Genomic DNA, 25,559 nt, shown 5'->3' on the forward strand with positions numbered 1-25,559 from the left:
GAGTGGCAGAGGCAGAGGCAGCTCCTGCTGCTCTGCTCTTGCCGATGGAGGTGGCGGAGGCGTGCAGTTTCCTGGCGGCGGAGGTGGAAGCGGCATGTAGTCTCCTGGCAGCAGAGGTGGGAGCGACGTGTAGTCTCCTGGCGGCAGAGGTGGGAGCGACGTGAAGTCTATTCTTATTACAGAGGACTGGTGCGGCTCTCCCTCACTTGCAGGGGACTGGCGCGGCTCTCCCTCACTTACAGGGGGAGGTGATGGAGGCAGAGGAAGCACCTGCTCCTCTTCTCCAGGTGGTGACAGTAGTGGAGATGGGAACAGCTCCCTCTCAGGCTTTGGATCCTCGCGGTCCCCCTGCCTGGGCGCTGGAGACCCTGCTACCAGGGCTGCTGTTCTATTTATAGCTGCCTCCAGGTAGCAGAGGACCAACTCCATACCTTCCTCCAGGGAGTTTGGGGTGTGTTCCCTCTCGTATGCCTCCCATCACTCCCTGTCAATCAGCCACAGGACCCAGATGGCTATGGGCATGGACTGTGCCTCCAGCCCAGCATTGTCCCGGATCTAGTCCCTCAGTCTGATGGAGTCATCCGACATTTATTTATTTTTATTTTTTTTTTTTAAACAATAATTTGTGGTTCCTGCTCTGGTCGTCGTCTAGGTAGCGCTGGTAATCCTACTTCTAACACCACATGTCACAAAGACGGCGGGAGTGGGTGACGTCAGACCAGAAGCAGGAAATAAAACGACAGAGAGGTGGAGTTTGGTGGAGCTGAGCGAATGCTTTCGCTCAGCATTTAATAAATAAACAGAAAATAAAAAGGTTGTAACAAACAAAAATACAGGACACGGCACATTCGCCAAAACAAAAGACACAAACAAAACGGACTATACAGACAAACACGGTGAGCAGATATTTAACTTAATACTATTACAATTATCACAAGTATTATCTCTGTCTCCTATCCCGTTCTCCACTCACCAAACACACAACCCCGAGTGAGTGAAAACATGCTGCTTTTATGCAGCTGTACCAAGACTCGACTACTAATTAATCATTCAATTGGAGTCTCGGTACAACTGCATGTGAGCTAATAAAGTGCAATTCCCTGTGCTCACATATTATTACTTTTTACTTGCACGTGAAGTGCTGTGCAATCCTCGTGCCTAAATACAAATATACATAAGAACATAAGAACATAAGAAAGTTTACAAACGAGAGGAGGCCGTTCGGCCCATCTTGCTCGTTTGGTTGTTAGTAGCTTATTGATCCCAAAATCTCATCAAGCAGCTTCTTGAAGGATCCCAGGGTGTCAGCTTCAACAACATTACTGGAGAGTTGATTCCAGACCCTCACAATTCTCTGTGTAAAAAAGTGTCTCCTATTTTCTGTTCTGAATGCCCCTTTTTCTAAACTCCATTTGTGACCCCTGGTCCTTGTTTCTTTTTTCAGGCTGAAAAAGTCCCTTGGGTCGACACTGTCAATACCTTTTAGAATTTTGAATGCTTGAATTAGGTCGCCACGTAGTCTTCTTTGTTCAAGACTGAACAGATTCAATTCTTTTAGCCTGTCTGCATATGACATGCCTTTTAAGCCCGGAATAATTCTGGTCGCTCTTCTTTGCACTCTTTCTAGAGCAGCAATCTTTTTTATAGCGAGGTGACCAGAACTGAACACAATATTCAAGATGAGGTCTTACTAGTGCATTGTACAGTTTTAACATTACTTCCCTTGATTTAAATTCAACACTTTTCACAATGTATCCGAGCATCTTGTTAGCCTTTTTTATAGCTTCCCCACATTGTCTAGATGAACACATTTCTGAGTCAACAAAAACTCCTAGGTCTTTTTCATAGATTCCTTCTCCAATTTCAATATCTCCCATATGATATTTATAATGTACATTTTTATTTCCTGCGTGCAGTACCTTACACTTTTCTCTATTAAATGTCATTTGCCATGTGTCTGCCCAGTTCTGAATCTTGTCTAGATCATTTTGAATGACCTTTGCTGCTGCAACAGTGTTTGCCACTCCTCCTACTTTTGTGTCGTCTGCAAATTTAACAAGTTTGCTTACTATACCAGAATCTAAATCATTAATGTAGATTAGGAATAGCAGAGGACCTAATACTGATCCCTGTGGTACACCGCTGGTTACCACACTCCATTCTGAGGTTTTTCCTCTAATCAGTACTTTCTGTTTTCTACATGTTAACCACTCCCTAATCCATGTACATGTGTTTCCTTGAATCCCAACTGCGTTCAGTTTGAGAATTAATCTTTTGTGCGGGACTTTGTCAAAAGCTTTCTGGAAATCTAAATAAACCATGTCATATGCTTTGCAATTATCCATTATCGATGTTGCATCCTCAAAAAAATCAAGCAAGTTAGTTAGGCACGATCTCCCTTTCCTAAAACCATGTTGACTGTCTCCCAGTACCCTGTTACCATATAGGTAATTTTCCATTTTGGATCTTATTATAGTTTCCATAAGTTTGCATATAATAGAAGTCAGGCTTACTGGTCTGTAGTTACCTGGTTCAGTTTTGTTTCCCTTTTTGTGGATCGGTATTACGTTTGCAATTTTCCAGTCTGTCGGTACCACCCCTGTGTCAAGAGACTGCTGCATGATCTTGGTTAGCGGTTTGTAAATTACTTCTTTCATTTCTTTGAGTACTACTGGGAGGATCTCATCCGGCCCAGGGGATTTGTTTATTTTAAGAGCTCCTAGTCCCTTTAACACTTCTGCCTCAGTTATGCTAAAGTTATTTAAAACTGGACAGGAACTGGATGACATGTGGGGCATGTTGTCAGTATCTTCCTTTGTAAAAACTTGTGAAAAGTAATCATTTAACATATTTGCTATTTTTTTTTCTTCCTCTACGATTTTGCCATTTGTATCTCTTAAACATTTAATCTCCTCTTTGAATGTTCGCTTGCTGTTGTAATATTGGAAAAACATTTTGGAATTGGTTTTAGCTCCCTTAGCAATGTTTATTTCTATTTCTCTCTTGGCCTTTCTAACTTCCTTTTTGACTTGCGTTTGCAGTTCTGTGTACTCTTTCTGCGTACTTTCTTTTTGGTCCTTTTTTAATGCTCTGTAAAGTGCCTTTTTTCGCTGAATATTTTTTTTTAATTGATCTATTAAACCATTTTGGCAATTTAGTTTTACATTTAGATTTGTCTACTTTAGGGATATAATTGTTTTGCGCCTCTAGTACTACATTTTTGAAGAACAACCATCCTTCTTCTGTGGGTGTTTTCTCTATTTTACTCCAATCTACTTCTGTTAGTCTCTGTTTCATACCTTCATAGTTTGCTTTTCTAAAATTGTAAACCTTAACTTTAGTCTTTACTTTTGGGGATTTAAAAAACACTTCAAATGAGACCATGTTGTGGTCTGAGTTTGCCAGTGGTTCTCTGACCTCTGTTTTAGTTATTCTATCTTCGTTATTTGAAAAGACTAAATCAAGGCATGCCTCCCCTCTAGTCGGTGCCTTGACAAATTGTGTTAGGAAGCAGTCATTTGTCATTTCCACCATTTCTATTTCATCCTTCGCGCTACCCACCGGGTTTTCCCATTTTATTTGGGGAAGTTGAAATCCCCCATTAGTATGGCTTCTCCTTTGCTACACACATTTCTAATGTCATTGTATAACAGATTATTGTGCTCACCGTCTGAATCTGGCGGTCTATAGCATGCTCCTATTATTATGCCTTTTGAATTTTTGTCCGTTATTCTGACCCATATTGATTCGGTTTTATTTTCTTTGTCCAGGTTTAACACCTGGGCTTCAAGACTGTTTCTTATGTATAGCGCTACCCCTCCTCCTCTTCTGTCCTGCCTGTCTTTCCTATACAGTGTATACCCACAAATATTATATTCGTCCCCATCACTCTCAGACAACCACGTTTCTGTAACACCTATCACATCATAGTTACCTGTTAGTGCAGTAGCTTCAAGTTCTAGAATTTTGTTTCTGATACTTCTAGCATTTAGATAAATACATTTAATGGTTGTCTTACCTGAGTTGTTGTTCTTGTTTTGATGCGGTCTCCCTTCTGTTTTTTTGTTGATTTCTCCCCCCTTCCTTTCTAGTTTAAATGCTTCCGAACCTGCTCGAGGATCTTTTCTCCAAGTAGACTGGTTCCCTTGTTATTTAAATGCAGTCCATCCCGTCTATACAGATAGTCCTCGTTGTAGAATGTGGTCCAATGATCAAGATAGGTGAAGCCTTCCCGTGTGCACCACGTCTTCAGCCATTCGTTTTGATTAATTATTTCCAGCTGTCCATATGGTCCTTTGCAAGGTGCGGGTAGTATACCAGAAAATACCACAGTTTTGGTTTTCTCTTTTAATTTCCTTCCTAGCTCTCTGAATTTGTTTTGCAGGGATTTTGGTCTGTCTCTTCCAATGTTGTTTGTACCGATGTGGACGACTACTACCGGGTCCTCTCCTGTTCGTTCTAGGAGCCTGTCCACGTTTTCAGTGATGTGCTTGACCGAGGCTCCCGGAAGGCAGCACACTGTTGTAGTAAGGGGGTCCAAACTGCGAATTGAACTTGCTGTGTTTCTCAATATGGAGTCCCCAACAATCATGACCTCCCTTCTTTTTGCTGTCTGGTCACCACTGTCAATAGGGTCCTGGATGTTGTTCCTTTCATTCTCTTGTTGTTGGTTCTGCTCATCAAAATTCTGAAGTGACTCAAATCTGTTGGTTGTTTTGATTTCTGGTGGTTGTGTTTGACGAAGTTTCTTTTTTTCTGCCTACCTGAACCCAGCTGTTCTGACCTTCTATCTCCCTGGTGGCTTTCAGTCTGTTAGGGGTGATGCAGACTTCCATGAATTGTGGGTGTGCCAGTTCCTCAAGATCCTGTTGCTGTCTCACTTCTTCCAGCTCCATTTCTAGCATACTTACTAGTTTATGCAAATCCTGGATAGCGCGGCACTTTACGTACACTTGGTTTAGCTCCGCTGGGTTTTCTCGGATTTCCCACATCAAGCAGGTGTCACAGATTACTGGCTTGAAGACCATGTTGAGGGTTTTTTTTTTTTTGAAGTTTAGTTTCTTCTGCAGCTGTCAACCTGCTTTCAAACTGCTTCGAAACTGCTCTGTACTTTTCCACGCCTGTACTTCTCCCACTCGCTGTCGCTGGGAAGACTGCCTCGTTTAACTGCGTTGTTCTGCTGTGCTGTTGGCTCCTCCCCTCGCCCGTGTCTCAAAACGGCGCTGAATTTCAATCAGCTGCTCCGAGTTTCAGCTTGTTTGTTATCAGAAAAACACACGCGGCTGTTTGACTTTGAGCTGCTGCTGTGTTTCCCCAATGTCCTCTGTTTTCTGATTAAAGCAATTCAAGATGCAATTTCTCCTTTCTGCTTCGAAACTGCTCTGTACTTTTCCACGCCTGTACTTCTCCCACTCGCTGTCGCTTCCACCCGTTTATATCCTGTGTACCGATGACTAAACACCAACATTAACACACAACAGATAACACAAAATATACACAGGGGCGGGCACTTTGCCACAATAAACATAACATACACTTGTTATTGAACTCACTGCACTCTTGTTAAAGCAGCACTGTACCGCAATCATATTCATATATATATATATATATATATATATATATATATATATATATATATATATATATATATATATATATATATATATATATATATATATATATTTTACTGTTGTATGTTGCTCCATATTTCTATAGTTTGCACAACCTAAATCAGAAACCACACCTTTAGTCTTTCTTGTTTATTTATTAAACTCCTACTTTCAGCTGCAGGCATATGCGATTCATCCCTTCCTTGAAGCCTGTTTTCCACTTTTCCACGCAGCAGCAGGAGGTTATTAAAGTCATATATAATATACCCTGCTGCTCAGGGGAGCAACCCAAATATGGTGTCTACGTGATACTGATACCATTTAACAAGAAACAACTCAATTGAAAGAACATTAACTCAGCAGGATTTTTCAGGACACTGGACAGCGTTTTGGGAGATGGGACAGCACTTTTGTACCTCCTGTACCAGAGTAGAATATAAGAAATAGTTATAACATTAAACAATTTCCCAAACGGATTGCTTTTTCAGTGGATATCAACATTGTTTGCTTTTTGCTTCAGTGAAACTTGATGATGTCCACCAATTGGCATATATCAATGCTTGTCACTATCCTGGGTGCAATAATTGCTTAAATATTCTCTACATTAAATCAATGATATTATTCCCACAAATTACTATCTTCAACCTTTATTTTGTTATATATAATATATGGGCTGCAGTGCCATTACAAGAACATTTGGAATGGTTTATGTGATGGCCCTGAACCCCGAGGTGAAAATTTTTCTTGAAATGCACCGCAGCTCATATGTTATTACATGGATTTAAAAGATATGATAACATATGTTGTTGTTCAAGATATCTATCAATACTGCTCAGAATAGAACGTACCTTTCCGGGTTCATAGGCTACTCACCGCCGTCTTTTCGTAATGCATAAACACAATAACACGTGTTGAATTCAGAATGAATTAATTAACTTTACTACTTAGCAAGTCATTGTTTTATCTACAATATAATTTAATATGGAGATTGTAAGAAGCAACGTGGATTGACATTAAATCAGAGTCACTGTGTCAAAGATCACTTGTGCTCTGCGACACGTCATCGGTGGTGCTGATTATAGATTTGAACAGTAACTGCCTGGTTGAAAGTACAATTGGGACTGAAGATGGTTTGCCTGCCGTGTGTAGTGTATCTTATCGCAGGCCTGGATACATTGTGGGGCACAAGACCATTTGAATTGTATACGGTTATATTTAATTTGTTAGCGTTTGACTAATAATAATTTTAAAATGCTGAATATCTAAGCGTCCTGAAGATCTTAACTGCCAGTATGGCGGCGACCCAGGCGTGCTCTGTTCTTCAGAGGTGATTAGCCCCTTGCTGTGCAGCAAGACCATTCTTACTGTATGGGCATGTGATCTTATTCAGCCAATCCTAGTGTTTTATTTACCGCTAGACTTATTTTACGGGAATATTGAATATTTTTCAGGAGCTACTTTACTGCCACTGTGACACAGAGATTTATTTTAAAGGCTGTTAAAATGGGTTACATAAGCAACATCATGTGTTTATACATCAATTGGTATTGATTAGTGGTGGGCTGAAGGGTCTAAAGTATCAACATATATGTTTAAGTTTGCTGTTGGGATTTTTATCATAGGCAGCACTGATCTATAATGCTTTTGATTTATTTTGTTTTTTGATTTTGCATTTCAAGTATAAAATCTCTAAAATATCTACTGCAGGCTTTAATGGAATTTTATATTGTAGAGATTTTATGCTAACGTATGCCCAACTGAAACCTCAATAATTGCATTTTTAGTTTTAAGACATTTCCCTTTACTGTAACATGAAAGGAGGAATGCCAGCGTGGGATAACATCATATTCACGTTTGCAATTATGATGCGACATTGACATCATTAAACGCCTGTTCAGAGATAAGCTCTATAAGCAGTAGTAATAACGTGACATTTTATATCAAACTCTTACATCAAAGGGATAATTAGGTTATGCCCCCATTATAAGTAATGTAAAAACTAGTATTGGCTCAATGATACACCGTGTTGAAACATTGCCAGTGATTCATTTTAGTCTATTTTTATCTGATATCAAGGGTTACAACATATTCTCATACTCTGTGACTAAGAATTGACACATATCTATACTGCTAAGGTTTAGAAAGTAATTTGTGAAGAAATTTGTGTAATGCAGTGTCACTGGAATAAACTACATCAGAATTGCAATTTGAGGCCAGTCTAGCCTGATGGACTATGCCAGAACTTTCACTGAGAAAATTAATCCTTTATATATCAGGGACCAATACGTAGAAACTCACTGGATTTTACAATGTTGTAATGCATATTGCTCTTTCCTTTTTATTTCATTACAGTTCTGATGACCATGCTGAAACATCTCTAATGGCATTTTTTCATTCCATTGACAGATTTTCAGACGTTGCTGGTTGGTGTTTAAGAAGGCATCCAGTAAAGGTCCACGGCGGTTAGAGAAATTTCCAGACGAGAAGGCAGCATACTTCAGAAACTTTCACAAGGTGTGTGGCATGCATTGTGTAACTGAAGTTTTCCTCTTAAATGGAGAGGTACCAAACTGAAATTCTTCTTCCAAGTTATTATATATATATATATATATATATATATATATATATATATATATATATATATATATATATATGAAGCATGTCCACATGCACTCTGGATGAAACAAGGAGTGAATTTTATTTTTCCTCCAGACACACTTTATTTATGTTAAATAAATGTAAAAATAAAATGAAAATCCATAATTTATAAGGCAGTTTCACTGATGTTTTCATCCTAATTTTGCTTACTGTATGTATGTCGCTGGGGCTTCTGAATCTATCCTTTTGGATAATTCAGAGTCAGAGCATTTAGAATGAAGGATACCCAAATTAAGTCCACAGGAGACTTTAAGAATAAAGCACATTATAATATATTGCTTAGTGTGCTCAAGAGGAACCCTGCCAAGAAACACTGTGTGGAAACATTTCCTCAACTCAACCACACTTAGGCTCTGTGTTATCTGTCAGTGCCCTGAGATAAAACCAAATAAGTTTGATTTGTTTGTTAAAGCATAAATTAAAGCGGCATGCTAGATACACAAATACGTTAACATGTTACATTCATTCATTAGTATTATTGTTATTATACTTTCCCCTGAGAAGCCAATATCTGGAATTTCTGGTCTTTATATTTCTTTAGACGTGATTGATTGGCTTTGTGACAGTTTTGTCAGGCTGGCTTGTTCTGCAGATTGGTAATAAAGGCAGCAGGTGTTCAGGAGATAGCAGTGGATGCTGGGTTTGCACTGTTGGTCAACCAGCGTACTGGAAGTTAAACCTCCCTAATGTTTATCAGAAAAATCAACGTATATATTTAGTACTGCTGTGAACGTTGGTTTTGTATGCCAACTTGAGCCGGATTAAATGTTAACCTATAAGTGGGGTTCAGGGGGCGGAGCTAGGCACCAACAACCTATCATCCCCTGTCATCAATTAAATCTACCTTATTTAAACATTAGTCACCTCTACCTAGCTGTCTTGTGTTTTTTCGTTTTGGCATAAACCTAAGCGATTTCAAGACCCATCAACTTTCGTATACCTCAATAATGGAATACTTACAGCAGTCGTCATCAGATTCAGAGGATTCCCAGGATTTTCTGTCATTACCAGATCATTCTCCTCCAGCTTCAATCCAGGGTCCATCCAGTCTCCGTTTTTTCTGCCCTTCTGGTATTTCAGTTACATCTGATCAGGCTCCCGATCAGGCTCTCGTCCAGGTTCCAGTTCAAATGTTCCTACCGTTCCTGCCACTCAAACATCGAATCGGAGCCGATCCAAGCGACTACGGCCTCAGGACGCCCCTCCGGATCGATTGTTTTGGAAGGACTGGCCCATGAATAAATTGATAAAAAACCCTCCTTAAAAATGGTAATGCGATTCCAGCAGGGAGTGATAGAGAGTCTCTTTTTATTCTCTATTGCGATTCAATCTCAGCAGAACCAGTCTTTCCTCCGAAAAAAAAAAAAAAAAAAACATAATCAGCCACGCCCAGCCATTCAGCGTCCTAAAACAGACAGCAGGCAGTCTATTCCGGATCAAATCACCCCCACAACTAGCATCGCTAACCAACAGCCAGCCATTGAAATCCAACATTCGCAACTATTTAACGAGATAAAATCATTTATGCAGCCTTTTGCCGATACTCTATCTTCGGTCAGTTGTAAACTGTTGGATCTAGATAAAAGGGTGTCTAATATGGAACAGGGAAATCTACAGCGCTGTCTTTAATTCCAGCATCAAATACTGCAGCGACGCCTACAGCTTCTTCTGGTCCAGCCCTAATTTCAGCACCCGGTTTCGCCACTAATTCATACAGATCTTCAGTACCTAATCCTATACATTCTTCAGCTCCCCTCGATCAATCCACAAGGAAAGACAAATACGGGCGCAGTATTAGATTTTCAGGAGGAAGACAAATCTGCAACAATTTCAATGCTGGCTTCTGTTCGAATAGGCAATGCAATTTTATCCACATGTGCAGCAATTGCGGAGACGCTCACGCTAATACAATCTGCCCTTTAAAACGCAAGTGACTTTCCCCGATGCTCACAGTCTTTACTCCTATAAACATCCCGGCATTATCAAGTAAATTACAGAATCATCCCGACAGTAATTTAATTAATTACCCGATCGACGGATTAAAAAATGGTTTATCAACCAGTCTGACTCAAATTCCTTCTTCCTCGTTCAAAAGCAAAAATCTTTATTCAGTGACTCAAGAACCACAATTAGTGCAATCTCTCATTGAAAAAGAAATTATAAAAGGACTTATAGTCGGTCCATTTTTAGCTCCTCCTTTTCCAGTATATAGAATTAATCCTATCGGCATTGCCACGAGGAAAATGTCAGGGAAAAAAGCGTCTCATTATTGATTTATCAGCACCACAGGGGTCAAGCACCAGCAGCATGAACTCATTAATTCCCCAAGATCAATTTTCCCTGCATTACATCACTATTGCAGACGCAATACATTCAATTACATTAGCAGGTCGTGGTTCCTGGTTAGCAAAAGCAGATATATCAGACACATTTAAAGTAATGCCAATCCATCCGCCTCTCCGTCACCTGTTTGGTATATGCTGGGAAGGGAAGTTTTATTTTGCCACCCAATTGACTTTCGGCTGCAACAGCAGCCCGAAGATATTTGATACCCTGTCGGAAGCATTATGCAAGATTCTTCTTAATGTCTATCATGTCCCATTCTTGCTCCACTTGCTGGATGATTTTTAGTAATTTCTCCTCCTTCAGATGCACCAGCAGAAGCGATTTCCAATCTTAAAAGCTTATTTTCTGAAGTTGGCGTTCCGCTTTCAGAAGAGAAATCAATCGGTCCCCTTCATTCTTTGGAATTCCTTGGAATCATTCTAGATACAGAAAAGTTTGAAGCCAGCCTGTCTGAGTCTAAACTTAGCCATATTCATTTGCTCATTGAGGATTTTCAGATCAGTAAAACAATTAAAAAACGGGCACTGCTTTCATTGCTAGGTTACTTTAACTTTGCAATACGTATCATTCCACAGGGGAGGACGTTTATATCTCGACTGCTAGCGCTGGCATCAACAGCAAAAAATCTGGACTCCAATCTGGACTCTAACTATCTCCTCAGAAGCTAGGAAAGACATTAAAATGTGGTCTGCGCTTATTCAGCACTGGAACGGTCTCTCTGTGTTTTACGATGATTTCATTTCAGCTCCACACGATATGGCTTTATTTACTGATGCCTTGTCACAGAGACGGCCAAAGTGGGCGGCGTCAGACCCAGGAAAAGGAGTGAACACAAAGATAGATGATGTGAAATGATGAAGATGCTTGCTTTCGCCGGTTTATTGTAAATAAAAGGTTTAAATACGAAAACAGAAACAGGACACGGCACTGGTAGCCAAAATAAAACAGACAAACAAAAATGAACTAATACTTAACAAAAGCGGTGAGCAGCTAGACACACAAAGAAATAAGGTGAGTTTTAAATAAACAAGTATCGTGCTGGTCCCACCAGCATGTAATAGCAATTGAAATATCGAATTCTCCTACCCTCTCTCTCCCGTTCTCCACTCACCGAACACCCAACAACGAATATGTGACAACGTGCATCTATATATACTGTTGTGCTGGGATTCAATTACCAATTAATTACTCACTTGAATCCCAGCATGTGAATTAATAAAGTGCAATTCCCCGTGCTCACATATTACTACATTTTACTTGCACGTGAAGTGCAGTGCAATCCTCGTGCCTAAATACACATATACATTTTTAAACACTCGTGTTACACAGACCCGTTTATATTCAGTGTACCAATGTCTATACACCAACATTTAAACACACCACACGCAACACATAACAGGTAATATACACAGGGGCGGGCACTTTGTCACATGCCTCATCTGGGATTCGGAGGTCTGTTTAACAATCAATGGTTTTGCAGTACATGGCCTGAGGAAATCGAAAACATATCTCCTCATCTAAAATCCAGAGCTCTGCTAGAGAGATACCCAATAGTAGCAGCTGCCCAGCTATGGGTTCATCTCCGGTCTATGAAATCAATACTATTTTACTGTGATAATTCAACAACAGTGCATATTATAAATAAAGGACGTTCCTCTTCCCCTCTTATCATGCAATTGCTGCGGCGGCTAATTTCCAAATTCCACAGTTTGCTGCCCACAGCTCTGCAATATCCAGCAGTAACGCCACAGTTCAATCAGCTGATTTTCAACTAAATCCAACTATTAATAAACTTCTTAATTCAGCTCAAGATTACATGGCATCAGCACTTGCCCCATCTACCAGATCCTCTTACTCTACAGGATGGGCATGTTATGTAACTTTTTATTTACAAAGCAGGATTAATCCTACTCCATTCAGCCAGGACTGGATCATGGTGTTCATAGTGCATGCAAAGGACTCTCTACATCTGGCACCAGCTACAATCAGACTATATTTGTCAGGAATTCAGCATCAATTTCGCTTGATGTCCATCAATTCCCCAACTCTATTATCAATTCCAGCGGTTCGTTCCTTTTACGAGGAATTTCCAAGTGCTCTCCGGCTCCTCCTTCTGCTCGCCTGCCTATTTCTATAGACTTTCTCAGTAACTTGATTTCAATTCTGCGCCATGGCTGTTTTTCTCCATTTGATGATTTAACTATGGAAGTCATATGTCTATCTGCATTTTTCGGGTTTTTGAGATGTTCTGAATATACAGTTCCTTCTATTGCCAGCATTTAATTAAAAATATGGGGTGCTGGACTTGATCAGCAGTTGATATATTCGTTCTTCATCATCTGAAATATCCTCCGCACATCAGTCCATTGCTAGTATGTCCGGATTGGGGACGACCTTTCTGCCTGAGCCACCAAAGATTTCCCCTAAGAAATAAAATTAAAAGAAAGGGTTTTTTTCTTTCCACTGTGCAGAGGGTCTTCACATAGTCATTAGGGTATAGTCTACTAACCCCTTTGTCACGTTAAGTGTTTGTTTTCTTTCATCTAAATGTTTTCTTTTTCTTTCTTATGCATTGGCGGTTCTCTCTTTTTTCTTCTTCACGTTGCGTCAGCGGGGAGTGGGGGGGGGGGGGGGGGGGGGGGTCTTCCACTTTCTCCAATCCTTTGTTAAGCTGGAGGGTTCTCCATGAGTCAGAGGGGACCCCCGGCCAAACCCTTCCATCTGCATGTATGTTTCTTTTGGGATTCTTCTTTCAGGTCTGATGCCTCTATGTGAGGGTCCCCAAGCGGTGGCATCCCTCGTGTTTGTCGGGTCTCCTCAAAGACGATGGCCCCTCTCCTGTTTGTCGGGTCTCCTCAGCGACAGAACCCCCCTTCTATTAACAACACTAATTCATGTTTTTCTTTCCGGTTCGCGAGCCTCTTCGTATGTCGGGTAACCTCAGAGACGGTGCCCCTCTCGTATGTCAGGTCACCTCAAAGACGGTGGCCCCCCTCCTGTTTATCGTGTCTATCGATCAAGTAAATGTTGGGCCTTGAAGAGGCGGAACCCCTCTCTCCATGTGTATATGTTTACTAACTCTGTCAATAAACACTATCAGGGGCCATAGCTCCGCCCCTTGAACGCATAGGCAAACTAGGCATGTGCCTAAGACCTGAAATCGAGCGGGGGGGGGGGGGGGGGGGGGGGGGGGGGGGGGGGGGGGGAGGTGGGGCGGTTTTGTTGTTGTTGTTGTTTTGTTTTTTACATATACAGATTTGACTGGAAAAACTTCACTCACTGAGTTTCGGACAGGGGCATGTATCTCAGAAGCAAATTTTTCTGACAGGTGTTATGCAGATTTCTCTAACATTACTCCATAGAATTCTGTACCCACACATTATTCCATTCTTGTGCAGATGCAGTTTTTAAAAGATCACTGGACTTACACACGCAATATTTCTGTGCCCCGAGCCCCGCTGCGTTCTCAAGCACTGCCACAGAGTTCTGCTGCAGTTTGCAACAAATATTGTAAACAAGACAAAACTAATTATGTGGCAAAATAAAATAGCACATTTAACACCACTGCTTTTCTAGATATTCAGTACGTGCAGCCCCCTGAGTTTCTCAATACATGAAACCCTTGCTTAAAGTAAACTTATACAACTTTTTTTTTCTTTTAAAACACACTTTCATTGTATTACATGTAAATAAATACTGGTCAGAAACATCAAGCGTTCACGCCCAGCGGTCTTTGAAAAACTGCAGCTGTTTCGGGGTGGAATCGTTAAGGGTACAGAATTCTATAGGTTACAGGCATCTACCATAGGGAACACCTGAACTTACTTGTATGACAAAAGATTGGCGATTTCTCTGCTTTTGAGAAAAGGACATTTTCTTTAATGAAGCAAGTCAAAACCCACCCGATCAAAAAAAACCCCAAAAAAACAAGGAAACATTGACGATTTTTGCATGCAGTAAACTGTAACGTATTTGACTACACAACAATGTACAGCACAGGTATGTTTGTTTTTATACTATTTATTTTCATGGACTATTGTTGAGCTACCGTTATTGAATAAAACTTTGAGCTCCTTCTATATATTACCTTTTTCAACTTCATATGGTGTTCCTCGTTTGTTTGAACTGTTGCCTTTTTATTCAGTAAATCAGGAAAAGTCCTTGTCAAGCTGTGCTATAGGATTTAACGTAAGCTTCAGTTTTTTCCAATTTTATTCTGAAATGTATTTAGCTACGGTTTAATTTTCTGTCAGATTCATTCAGTCGTTCATAATAACACTGACAATTATACCTGTGGTAAAAGGGTGGAGGGCTAGTTATAAAGGCTGTAATGTGTATAGAGGTGGGTGTATGTATATGTGTGTGGCTGTTTGTTCAGCACCGTGGAGCCCACAAGTGTATGCTTGACTAGGGTCCAGTGTTGGGTTAATCCTGCCCTGACACCAACTGCACTTATGCACGGTGCTTGTCCAATTCACTCCCTCTGGTGTGTAGCAATGTTCACAAGTTGGCCCTTCAGCGTTTGATTAAAGCGTTCAACCATACCATCCCCTTGAGGAGGAGATAGTGAGGTCTTGGTCTATTTAACCACCAGAATGCACAACTGCTGGATCAGGTCTGACTCAAGGCGCTGTCCCCGGTCAGTGTGGATAGCTTCAGGGAGGCTGTGTTCTTACACATACAGTAGTTCTTAAATAAGCAACAGACACATGTTATGTCTCTGTGTTCTTTAACAGTGAATAACACATTTGGAAAAAGTAGTCTACTGCACTACAGGTAGTTCTAGGAGCTCTTCAACCACCAGTCACATGCTTGCCCTGTTGGGTGTGGTAAGCATAATAAGAGTGCCTTCTTGAACGTGCATATTCACCCTCTGCATAGTTAGGGTCAGCAGGTCGCCCTGCATTCAGTCTTCAGAGGGGCTGTGCCGATATTATACTCGCTCAACTCCTCCCACGTCTGTACAAAGCTTGGCCACCTGGTCTGTTAAGTCCTCCATTTTATCCAACAATTTGTGTGGTATAGGTGTGTCCTCAGTGTGCTGTGTTTGGCAGAGATTGTTGCAGGCATAGCCTGTGGCTGTGGTGTAGGCGATCGTGGTAAACTGACATCACCCATTGTAATCAGTAAGGATATTATTAAGTGCTTGATACATACAATATGTGGACATTTCACCTCAAGGTTGAATTGATGAGTGATGAAAGTCATATTTGTCATAAGCCTTAAGATAAATGAAATAACTTACCTGATTTGTTCATTTGGTCAGATTTTTGTCATTAGTATTTGATCAGTATGTATATGTGCAGTATTTGTCATTAGTATTTGATCAGTATGTATATGTGCAGTATTTGTCATTAGTATTTGATCAGTATGTATATGTGCAGTATTTGTCATTAGTATTTGATCAGTATGTATATGTGCAGTATTTGTCATTAGTATTTGATCAGTATGTATATGTGCAGTATTTGTCATTAGTATTTGATCAGTATGTATATGTGCAGTATTTGCTATTAGTATTTGATCAGTATATCTGCAGTATTTGCCATTCTGCCATCAGTGCTGCAACGTCAGCTTCTTATATCTTATAAACCTTTCAAAATGTCAACTGCACATCCAATGCTATGGAAACTCCTCAAGGAAAAAAAACTTCATTTTGATTTGTGACCCAAGATTTAATATTTTAAAGTGACTTTTTGGATTCCTGCTGATAAAGACAGAGAGATACAGTATTGACTTTATATTAGTTGCAAAGATGTGTTGTATGATTCTCTAGGTCAAGTTCAATGGTACAATTTTCTCAATTGTTTTTTTACTTTTACTTCATGATTACAAACTACAGTATTCCATCAGAGATGCCATTCCCCAAACAGTATGCCTCAGGATTCCTTTGTTTTCTGTTCACAAAAAACCCCAATTCAGTTTTCTTTGACTTTAATAGTAACAATACGAACAATTAAGTCTTATAGGCAATAATCTATTTTTTTTTATTTCTGTGTAAAATAAGAAATTTGGCTCAGTAAAGCTGTAATTTGACACAGGAGTGAGTGAGTTGTGATTCCCAGGTTTTACAACATTCCCAGGGCCTTTGATTAGGAATAGATGGAGGCCAATATTAGCATTTCTAAAGAGTACAAATTCTCAACATAGGCAGAGACAGAAAATAGTGCCTTGGCATTAACTACATGGTAAATAGTGTCACTAGAAATCTAATTCCAAGCCGTTTTAAGACAAGTATGTAATACACAGAATAATAAAGAAATTAGTGTCAAGAAAACATCTTCTAGAAAATATACAATCCCCTATGTTCATGGGGCCAGATTAAGCATACCAGTATTCCTGTTTTTTAATTAGTTATATATTTTGCTGCATATTTGATTTTTTAATCAGTCAACCTGAATGAATAATGAATAAACAACAAGCTAATCCAATTAGCCAGTGTAATAATTTGTTTCTAAATGCACCTCGCATTTACCAAAGAGGATCTGCCTTTACCCCAGCAAATGCACTCCAACATGTTTAAAATGAACATCTCATAACTCTTTGAAGATTGTTGGATATCTCTACATGTGATTTAAATGTTAATCAATTACCTTCATTTTGATGCAAAGAATGTCCTTATCTAAAGTAGGAATTGGGAGTAGTCTTTCTTAAAGTGCATGTGATACATTTTGGGGGTGCATTTGCACCCCTTTCCACCTTCTGAGGGTTGCAAAAAATCTACATTTTCACATCCAACAATCACAGGTCATGCTTACTTGAAGAGTAGATTGTTGTGAGTTGTGGGAGAGATGTAGAGATGTAGAGATGTAGAAATGGTGTATTGCTTTTAAAATGATTGATCAGCAGAACAACGCAATTAAACGAGGCAGTCTTCCCAGCGACAGCGAGTGGGAGAAGTACAGGCGTGGAAAAGTACAGAGCAGTTTCGAAGCAGAAAGGAGAAATTGCATCTTGAATTGCTTTAATCAGAAAACAGAGGACATTGGGGAAACACAGCAGCAGCTCAAAGTCAAACAGCCGCGTGTGTTTTTCTGATAACAAACAAGCTGAAACTCGGAGCAGCTGATTCAAATTCAGCGCCGTTTTGAGACACGGGCGAGGGGAGGAGCCAACAGCACAGCAGAACAACGCAGTTAAACGAGGCAGTCTTCCCAGCGACAGCGAGTGGGAGAAGTACAGGCGTGGAAAAGTACAGAGCAGTTTCGAAGCAGTTTGAAAGCAGGTTGACAGCTGCAGAAGAAACTAAGCTTCAAAAAAAAAAAAACCCTCAACATGGTCTTCAAGCCAGTAATCTGTGACACCTGCTTGATGTGGGAAATCCGAGAAAACCCAGCGGAGCTAAACCAAGTGTGCGTAAAGTGCCGTGCGATCCAGGATTTGCATAGTAAGTATGCTAGAAATGGAGCTGGAAGAAGTGAGACAGCAACAGGATCTTGAGGAACTGGCACACCCACAATTCATGGAAGTCTGCATCACCCCTAACAGACTGAAAGCCACCAGGGAGATAGAAGGTCAGAACAGCTGGGTTCAGGTAGGCAGAAGCAGGGAAAAAAAGAAACTTCGTCAAACACAACCACCAGAAATCAAAACAACCAACAGATTTGAGTCACTTCAGAATTTTGATGAGCAGAACCAACAACAAGAGAATGAAAGGAACAACATCCAGGACCCTATTGACAGTGGTGACCAGACAGCAAAAAGAAGGGAGGTCATGATTGTTGGGGACTCCATATTGAGAAACACAGCAAGTTCAATTCGCAGTTTGGACCCCCTTACTACAACAGTGTGCTGCCTTCCGGGAGCCTCGGTCAAGCACATCACTGAGAACGTGGACAGGCTCCTAGAACGAACAGGAGACGACCCGGTAGTAGTCGTCCACATCGGTACAAACAACATTGGAAGAGACAGACCAAAATCCCTGCAAAACAAATTCAGAGAGCTAGGAAGGAAATTAAAAGAGAAAACCAAAACTGTGGTATTTTCTGGTATACTACCCGCACCTTGCAAAGGACCATATGGACAGCTGGAAATAATTAATCAAAAAGAATGGCTGAAGACGTGGTGCACACGGGAAGGCTTCACCTATCTTGATCATTGGACCACATTCTACAACGAGGACTATCTGTATAGACGGGATGGACTGCACTTAAATAACAAGGGAACCAGTCTACTTGGAGAAAAGATCCTCGAGCAGGTTCGGAAGCATTTAAACTAGAAAGGAAGGGGGGAGAAATCAACAAAAAAACAGAAGGGAGACCGCATCAAAACAAGAACAACAACTCAGGTAAGACAACCATTAAATGTATTTATCTAAATGCTAGAAGTATCAGAAACAAAATTTTAGAACTTGAAGCTACTGCACTAACAGGTAACTATGATGTGATAGGTGTTACAGAAACGTGGTTGTCTGAGAGTGATGGGGACGAATATAATATTTGTGGGTATACACTGTATAGGAAAGACAGGCAGGACAGAAGAGGAGGAGGGGTAGCGCTATACATAAGAAACAGTCTTGAAGCCCAGGTGTTAAACCTGGACAAAGAAAATAAAACCGAATCAATATGGGTCAGAATAACGGACAAAAATTCAAAAAGGCATAATAATAGGAGCATGCTATAGACCGCCAGATTCAGACGGTGAGCACAATAATCTGTTATACAATGACATTAGAAATGTGTGTAGCAAAGGAGAAGCCATACTAATGGGGGATTTCAACTTCCCCCAAATAAAATGGGAAAACCCGGTGGGTAGCGCGAAGGATGAAATAGAAATGGTGGAAATGACAAATGACTGCTTCCTAACACAATTTGTGAAGGCACCCACTAGAGGGGAGGCATGCCTTGATTTAGTCTTTTCAAATAACGAAGATAGAATAACTAAAACAGAGGTCAGAGAACCACTGGCAAACTCAGACCACAACATGGTCTCATTTGAAGTGTTTTTTAAATCCCCAAAAGAAATGACTAAAGCTAAGGTTTACAATTTTAGAAAAGCAAACTATGAAGGTATGAAACAGAGACTAACAGAAGTAGATTGGAGTAAAATAGAGAAAACACCCACAGAAGAAGGATGGTTGTTCTTCAAAAATGTAGTACTAGAGGCACAAAACAATTATATCCCTAAAGTAGACAAATCTAAATGTAAAACTAAATTGCCAAAATGGTTTAATAGATCAATTAAAAAAAATATTCAGCGAAAAAAGGCACTTTACAGAGCATTAAAAAAGGACCAAAAAGAAAGTACGCAGAAAGAGTACACAGAACTGCAAACGAAAGCCAAAAAGGAAGTTAGAAAGGCCAAGAGAGAAATAGAAATAAACATTGCTAAGGGAGCTAAAACCAATTCCAAAATGTTTTTCCAATATTACAACAGCAAGAGAACATTCAAAGAGGAGATTAAATGTTTAAGAGATACAAATGGCAAAATCGTAGAGGAAGAAAAAAAAATAGCAAATATGTTAAATGATTACTTTTCACAAGTTTTTACAAAGGAAGATACTGACAACATGCCCCACATGTCATCCAGTTCCTATCCAGTTTTAAATAACTTTAGCATAACTGAGGCAGAAGTGTTAAAGGGACTAGGAGCTCTTAAAATAAACAAATCCCCTGGGCCGGATGAGATCCTCCCAGTAGTACTCAAAGAAATGAAAGAAGTAATTTACAAACCGCTAACCAAGATCATGCAGCAGTCTCTTGACACAGGGGTGGTACCGACAGACTGGAAAATTGCAAACGTAATACCGATCCACAAAAAGGGAAACAAAACTGAACCAGGTAACTACAGACCAGTAAGCCTGACTTCTATTATATGCAAACTTATGGAAACTATAATAAGATCCAAAATGGAAAATTACCTATATGGTAACAGGGTACTGGGAGACAGTCAACATGGTTTTAGGAAAGGGAGATCGTGCCTAACTAACTTGCTTGATTTTTTTGAGGATGCAACATCGATAATGGATAATTGCAAAGCATATGACATGGTTTATTTAGATTTCCAGAAAGCTTTTGACAAAGTCCCGCACAAAAGATTAATTCTCAAACTGAACGCAGTTGGGATTCAAGGAAACACATGTACATGGATTAGGGAGTGGTTAACATGTAGAAAACAGAAAGTACTGATTAGAGGAAAAACCTCAGAATGGAGTGTGGTAACCAGCGGTGTACCACAGGGATCAGTATTAGGTCCTCTGCTATTCCTAATCTACATTAATGATTTAGATTCTGGTATAGTAAGCAAACTTGTTAAATTTGCAGACGACACAAAAGTAGGAGGAGTGGCAAACACTGTTGCAGCAGCAAAGGTCATTCAAAATGATCTAGACAAGATTCAGAACTGGGCAGACACATGGCAAATGACATTTAATAGAGAAAAGTGTAAGGTACTGCACGCAGGAAATAAAAATGTACATTATAAAAATCATATGGGAGATATTGAAATTGGAGAAGGAATCTATGAAAAAGACCTAGGAGTTTTTGTTGACTCAGAAATGTGTTCATCTAGACAATGTGGGGAAGCTATAAAAAAGGCTAACAAGATGCTCGGATACATTGTGAAAAGTGTTGAATTTAAATCAAGGGAAGTAATGTTAAAACTGTACAATGCACTAGTAAGACCTCATCTTGAATATTGTGTGCAGTTCTGGTCACCTCGCTATAAAAAAGATATTGCTGCTCTAGAAAGAGTGCAAAGAAGAGCGACCAGAATTATTCCGGGCTTAAAAGGCATGTCATATGCAGACAGGCTAAAAGAATTGAATCTGTTCAGTCTTGAACAAAGAAGACTACGTGGCGACCTAATTCAAGCATTCAAAATTCTAAAAGGTATTGACAGTGTCGACCCAAGGGACTTTTTCAGCCTGAAAAAAGAAACAAGGACCAGGGGTCACAAATGGAGTTTAGAAAAAGGGGCATTCAGAACAGAAAATAGGAGACACTTTTTTACACAGAGAATTGTGAGGGTCTGGAATCAACTCCCCAGTAATGTTGTTGAAGCTGACACCCTGGGATCCTTCAAGAAGCTGCTTGATGAGATTTTGGGATCAATAAGCTACTAACAACCAAACGAGCAAGATGGGCCGAATGGCCTCCTCTCGTTTGTAAACTTTCTTATGTTCTTATGTTCTTATGATTTATCCTTAAATATTGATTTATTTTAAGCCCATGGTCATTTTCATGAAACTGTGTGCCTATGTGTGTATAAAACATATGTTTCCAGCACTGCATTTGATTGCTGCATTCTTTACATTAGCCTGCTTAATATCTCCTACAGTACATCATTAAAAAAATATGATTTTATTCGACCAGTTGCTATATTTAAACTAAGCTACCACTAATGTGCAGCCCATGTTGACTTAGACTTAAAACTGTTTTTTTATGCACAATGCGACTTCATATTGAAGCACATGTATGTGCTGGAAAATAGTTATTTTAGTTATTGTATTTTGTAATGTATGTTGAGTTTCCAAATACAATATAATATTTTTTTTGTAGTTTATATTTGTGTTTGTGACATTTAAAATTGGAGTAGGGATTGAGGTTCAGGCTTCAATGGTATGCACACCCGATCTTGGTGTCTGGACTTCCCATCCCTTGGCCTGGGTCCCAGGTTGCAGCATTAGCAGACACGGTTGTTCGCCCAGACTCCTGTTTCGCTTCCCCTGATGAAGCAGACGCTGCTGCACTGTCGCTGAGGCTCTGCAGGCAGCTGCAGCCGCCCAGTCACCAGCCTGCTCTCTGATCGCCCTGTCCATTCTGGTCGTGACCCACCCGCTGATCTCCAAAATGAAGAGGAACCAGCCGGAGATATCGAACGGACAGGTGGTGTCGCTGTGAGGGGGAGGATATGTGACAGGGGGCCCTGTTGCTGGTTCCTGTGCAAGTGTGTGTAGCTGAGACAAGTTGTTAGGCAACCGATTGGGCAGTTAGGCTCGCCAGTGCTGAGCGGATCAGGAGGTCCGGATTGGCTGGGGCCAGGCCCAGATAAGTTGTGCGATGTTAAAAAAAGCATCTGGACCACAGTTCGAAGCTGCTTCAAAGCCTAAGCCAATGGGTTGGAAACTGTTCATGCTACCTGGACATAGAGACCAAAATACCCCTGATTGCCACAATGGTGAACTGGGATTGGCGCCAAAAGAAGAAGCCAAAACCGCCGACAGCTGGGTCAGTTTGTGTTAATAAATTAAAGATTAGTTCAGGGGTGGTAGATCCCCATGAAGTATAGCGAGGTTAACAAGCGAGTCCTCCAGTAGCGCACGCCATTTTCACGGCACCTTTTATTTAGGATTAGGGTTAGGCTGTGTAGTCCACTGGCTAAAAAAAAAGGGCTTGTAACTATGAGGTCCCTGGTTCAAATCCTGTCTTGTCTCATTGTGTGACACTGCTCAAGTCACTTGATCTCTGACTTTCAGGTGAGACATTGTTGCATGTGACTCTGCAGTTCATAAACAAATAATAAATAATAATAAATAAATCCTGTTCGCCTGTAGGGCATATCAATTTCAACCTCCATCTCAATCTCGTGCCTGTCACTCAACAGTGAATGCATGCACCCACATGCCAGCAGCCTGTCACCAGGGTGTTTAGTTATTTTTTATCAGTTAAAACCGAAAATCAGAAGCCCTATATATACCTTACAATCATGGCCATAACTAGCTATGAGGACACCAAGGTCATGGCTTTGGTAGTTTTTTTTTGCGTCATCAACGCTGATGCTCATTTAAAATTCTGGTAAAGTACAAAAGACTCCTTATTTTTCTCTGTTGGTTTGCTGTGTAACAGATTTGGAGGTTGAATAGTAAATATCAAGCAGTCATATACAATACAATAAATACTGCCAGCTGTAGCTTGAAACCTGAGTTTGACTTCTGTAGAGTGTCAGCTCTGGTTAAGACGATGCTTACAATAGATCACATTATTGTGCAACAGATTCATGGTACAGTTGTAGATTCTGCTTTAGAACATGCAACAGTGGTGGTATTTAAGGTAGTGGATTGAATTGATGTTACAAACTGGCACAACCAACCAAAGTCAGCTACTCTGGGCAAGTTGACACATTAGATTAATGCACTAGCTTTTCAGTTCTGGAGACCTTGCTTTTAATTTGTCTGAAAAGAGGTTGATGATAATTAGAGTTTAGCAATCTAGAGATCACTAGCAACCCCCTTAATGCTATGTGTTTCGGGATGTTTTTAGCCCTGTGGCTCATTCTTGGGATGAGTCTCGGTACACAATGACGATTCCATACATAACCTCTATGTCTTCATTACTTGATTGTCTTTTATCTTTAAATGAAAGCCAATTGTTATCAAATTATTGAAAATATGAGACCTCCACATATACAATGGGCCAGAAAATACTTTAGCATCAGCGTATTATACAAGATTTAAAACACCAATCGTAAAAAACCTTCAACCTTGAAGTTAATAACAGATCGACGAAACTGACAAATAGCTTACAGCTCTGGAGGAAATGGGATTGGTTTAGTTAGCTCTCTTCTCTGGGAAATTACTTGACAGTTTCAATTTGTTTAATTATCTTAGACCACAAAATGTATACAGCCAGGACAATTTGTTGATCTATTTAGGTGTTTAGCATATTTTAAAAACAACTGAAGCATGGTTTGTAAATGAACAACATGCCGTGACAATTCTTGGAATAAATTGTGATTTAATCTATTAGTGTAACAAGTTATATGTGGTTTTGTTTCTAGAGTGAACTATACTATTAAATTCGATTTTTTTATTGTTAAATGTCAAGCTACATTCTTTTGACATGAACTGACGGTATGCATTAAATATATTGCATTATTTTAATAGGTGCTGTAGTGCTGCCAATGATTACAAAATAGCAGAAACTGCAGCATCAATTACAATAAAATAAGAGAGTACATTGTGCAGGATATTGAACAGGTACAATGGAAAGAGTCATCACATTTTAGGTGTTAATCTCATTAATCTGTAGTTTATCACCTATTTAATATCCTAGAATGTGTGTTCCTACCATGCTCTACTGCAGTTTATGTTTAAATCAGTATTTTTCATGTTTAAGGTGTTATTGTGTTTACAATTGTTTTAATATTTGAATTCACATGACGTTAGTCATAAATCATTTTGGAATATTTAATTGCTGTTTAGCATCAGGTTCTTACCAATAAAATGTCTTGAGGTATCCCAATCTGATTGGTTTGTCTGTCAGCCAGCACTCATTTGCTTGGAATGTTGTTTTATTTACTAGTTTGTCACTTTGACTCATGATGACCTATGATGACAACGTATTCTAAGATTAAGGGTAGTTAAAACACATGGGAAATGAACCCTTTTGTAACTTTGCAGGGTTACATAAATATGTGTTGGTGGTTATGCAATTGATGTAATATGGCTGCCCTGTTGAGATCATGTGACTTTTAAGTGTCTGTGATATGGAGACAGTGCACTTTGACCTGCTGTCTTAATATCTGGTACAAAGCTGAGTCCTGTAGGAGCTCAAGTTCCATTATCACAATTGTTCAGTACAAATGAACATTTTCACTATCCTATTGTTTCCAGTGATACACTACCCTTAAACTTGATCAAGATGTAAATGTGCTGTACTATATGCAAGATTGTAATATCTCACCGTCAACTTGAATTTCGCTTCTTTATCATTGTTGTCCTTTCTTCCAATGCACACCCCTGGTTTTATCATATAGTAAGCTCTGTGTTGATTGAGTCAGTTTCACAACTGAGGAGTAGAATTTCTCAATGGTTACAAACTTAAAAGGGTGGTCCTTTTTCCGTTTAGCACATTTTACCAGCTGTCTTTTTGCAGTAGGACAATATGCAAACTACAAACTGCAAACTATCATGACAATACATGGCAACTGCAAAATCATTGTATCACTGCAATATTTTTATATAGTGCTTTTCATGGCAGAGCCAGTGAAAAAAGGCCAGTAAAATAAGAC

At 39.9% G+C, this 25,559-nt stretch overlaps 1 protein-coding gene across 1 annotated transcript in view; it reads left to right on the forward strand.

Moving 5' to 3' along the window:
• Positions 1-25,559, forward strand: part of LOC121313796 (docking protein 6) — a 130,253-nt gene that overhangs the window by 45,875 nt on the left and 58,819 nt on the right. The window contains exon 2 of the mRNA XM_041246591.1: positions 8,016-8,123. Coding sequence (XP_041102525.1) covers positions 8,016-8,123 — 108 coding nt within the window. The remainder of the gene's footprint in view (positions 1-8,015; positions 8,124-25,559) is intronic.

Source organism: Polyodon spathula, chromosome 4 (genome assembly GCF_017654505.1).
Source record: "Polyodon spathula isolate WHYD16114869_AA chromosome 4, ASM1765450v1, whole genome shotgun sequence".
Taxonomy (NCBI): domain Eukaryota; kingdom Metazoa; phylum Chordata; class Actinopteri; order Acipenseriformes; family Polyodontidae; genus Polyodon; species Polyodon spathula.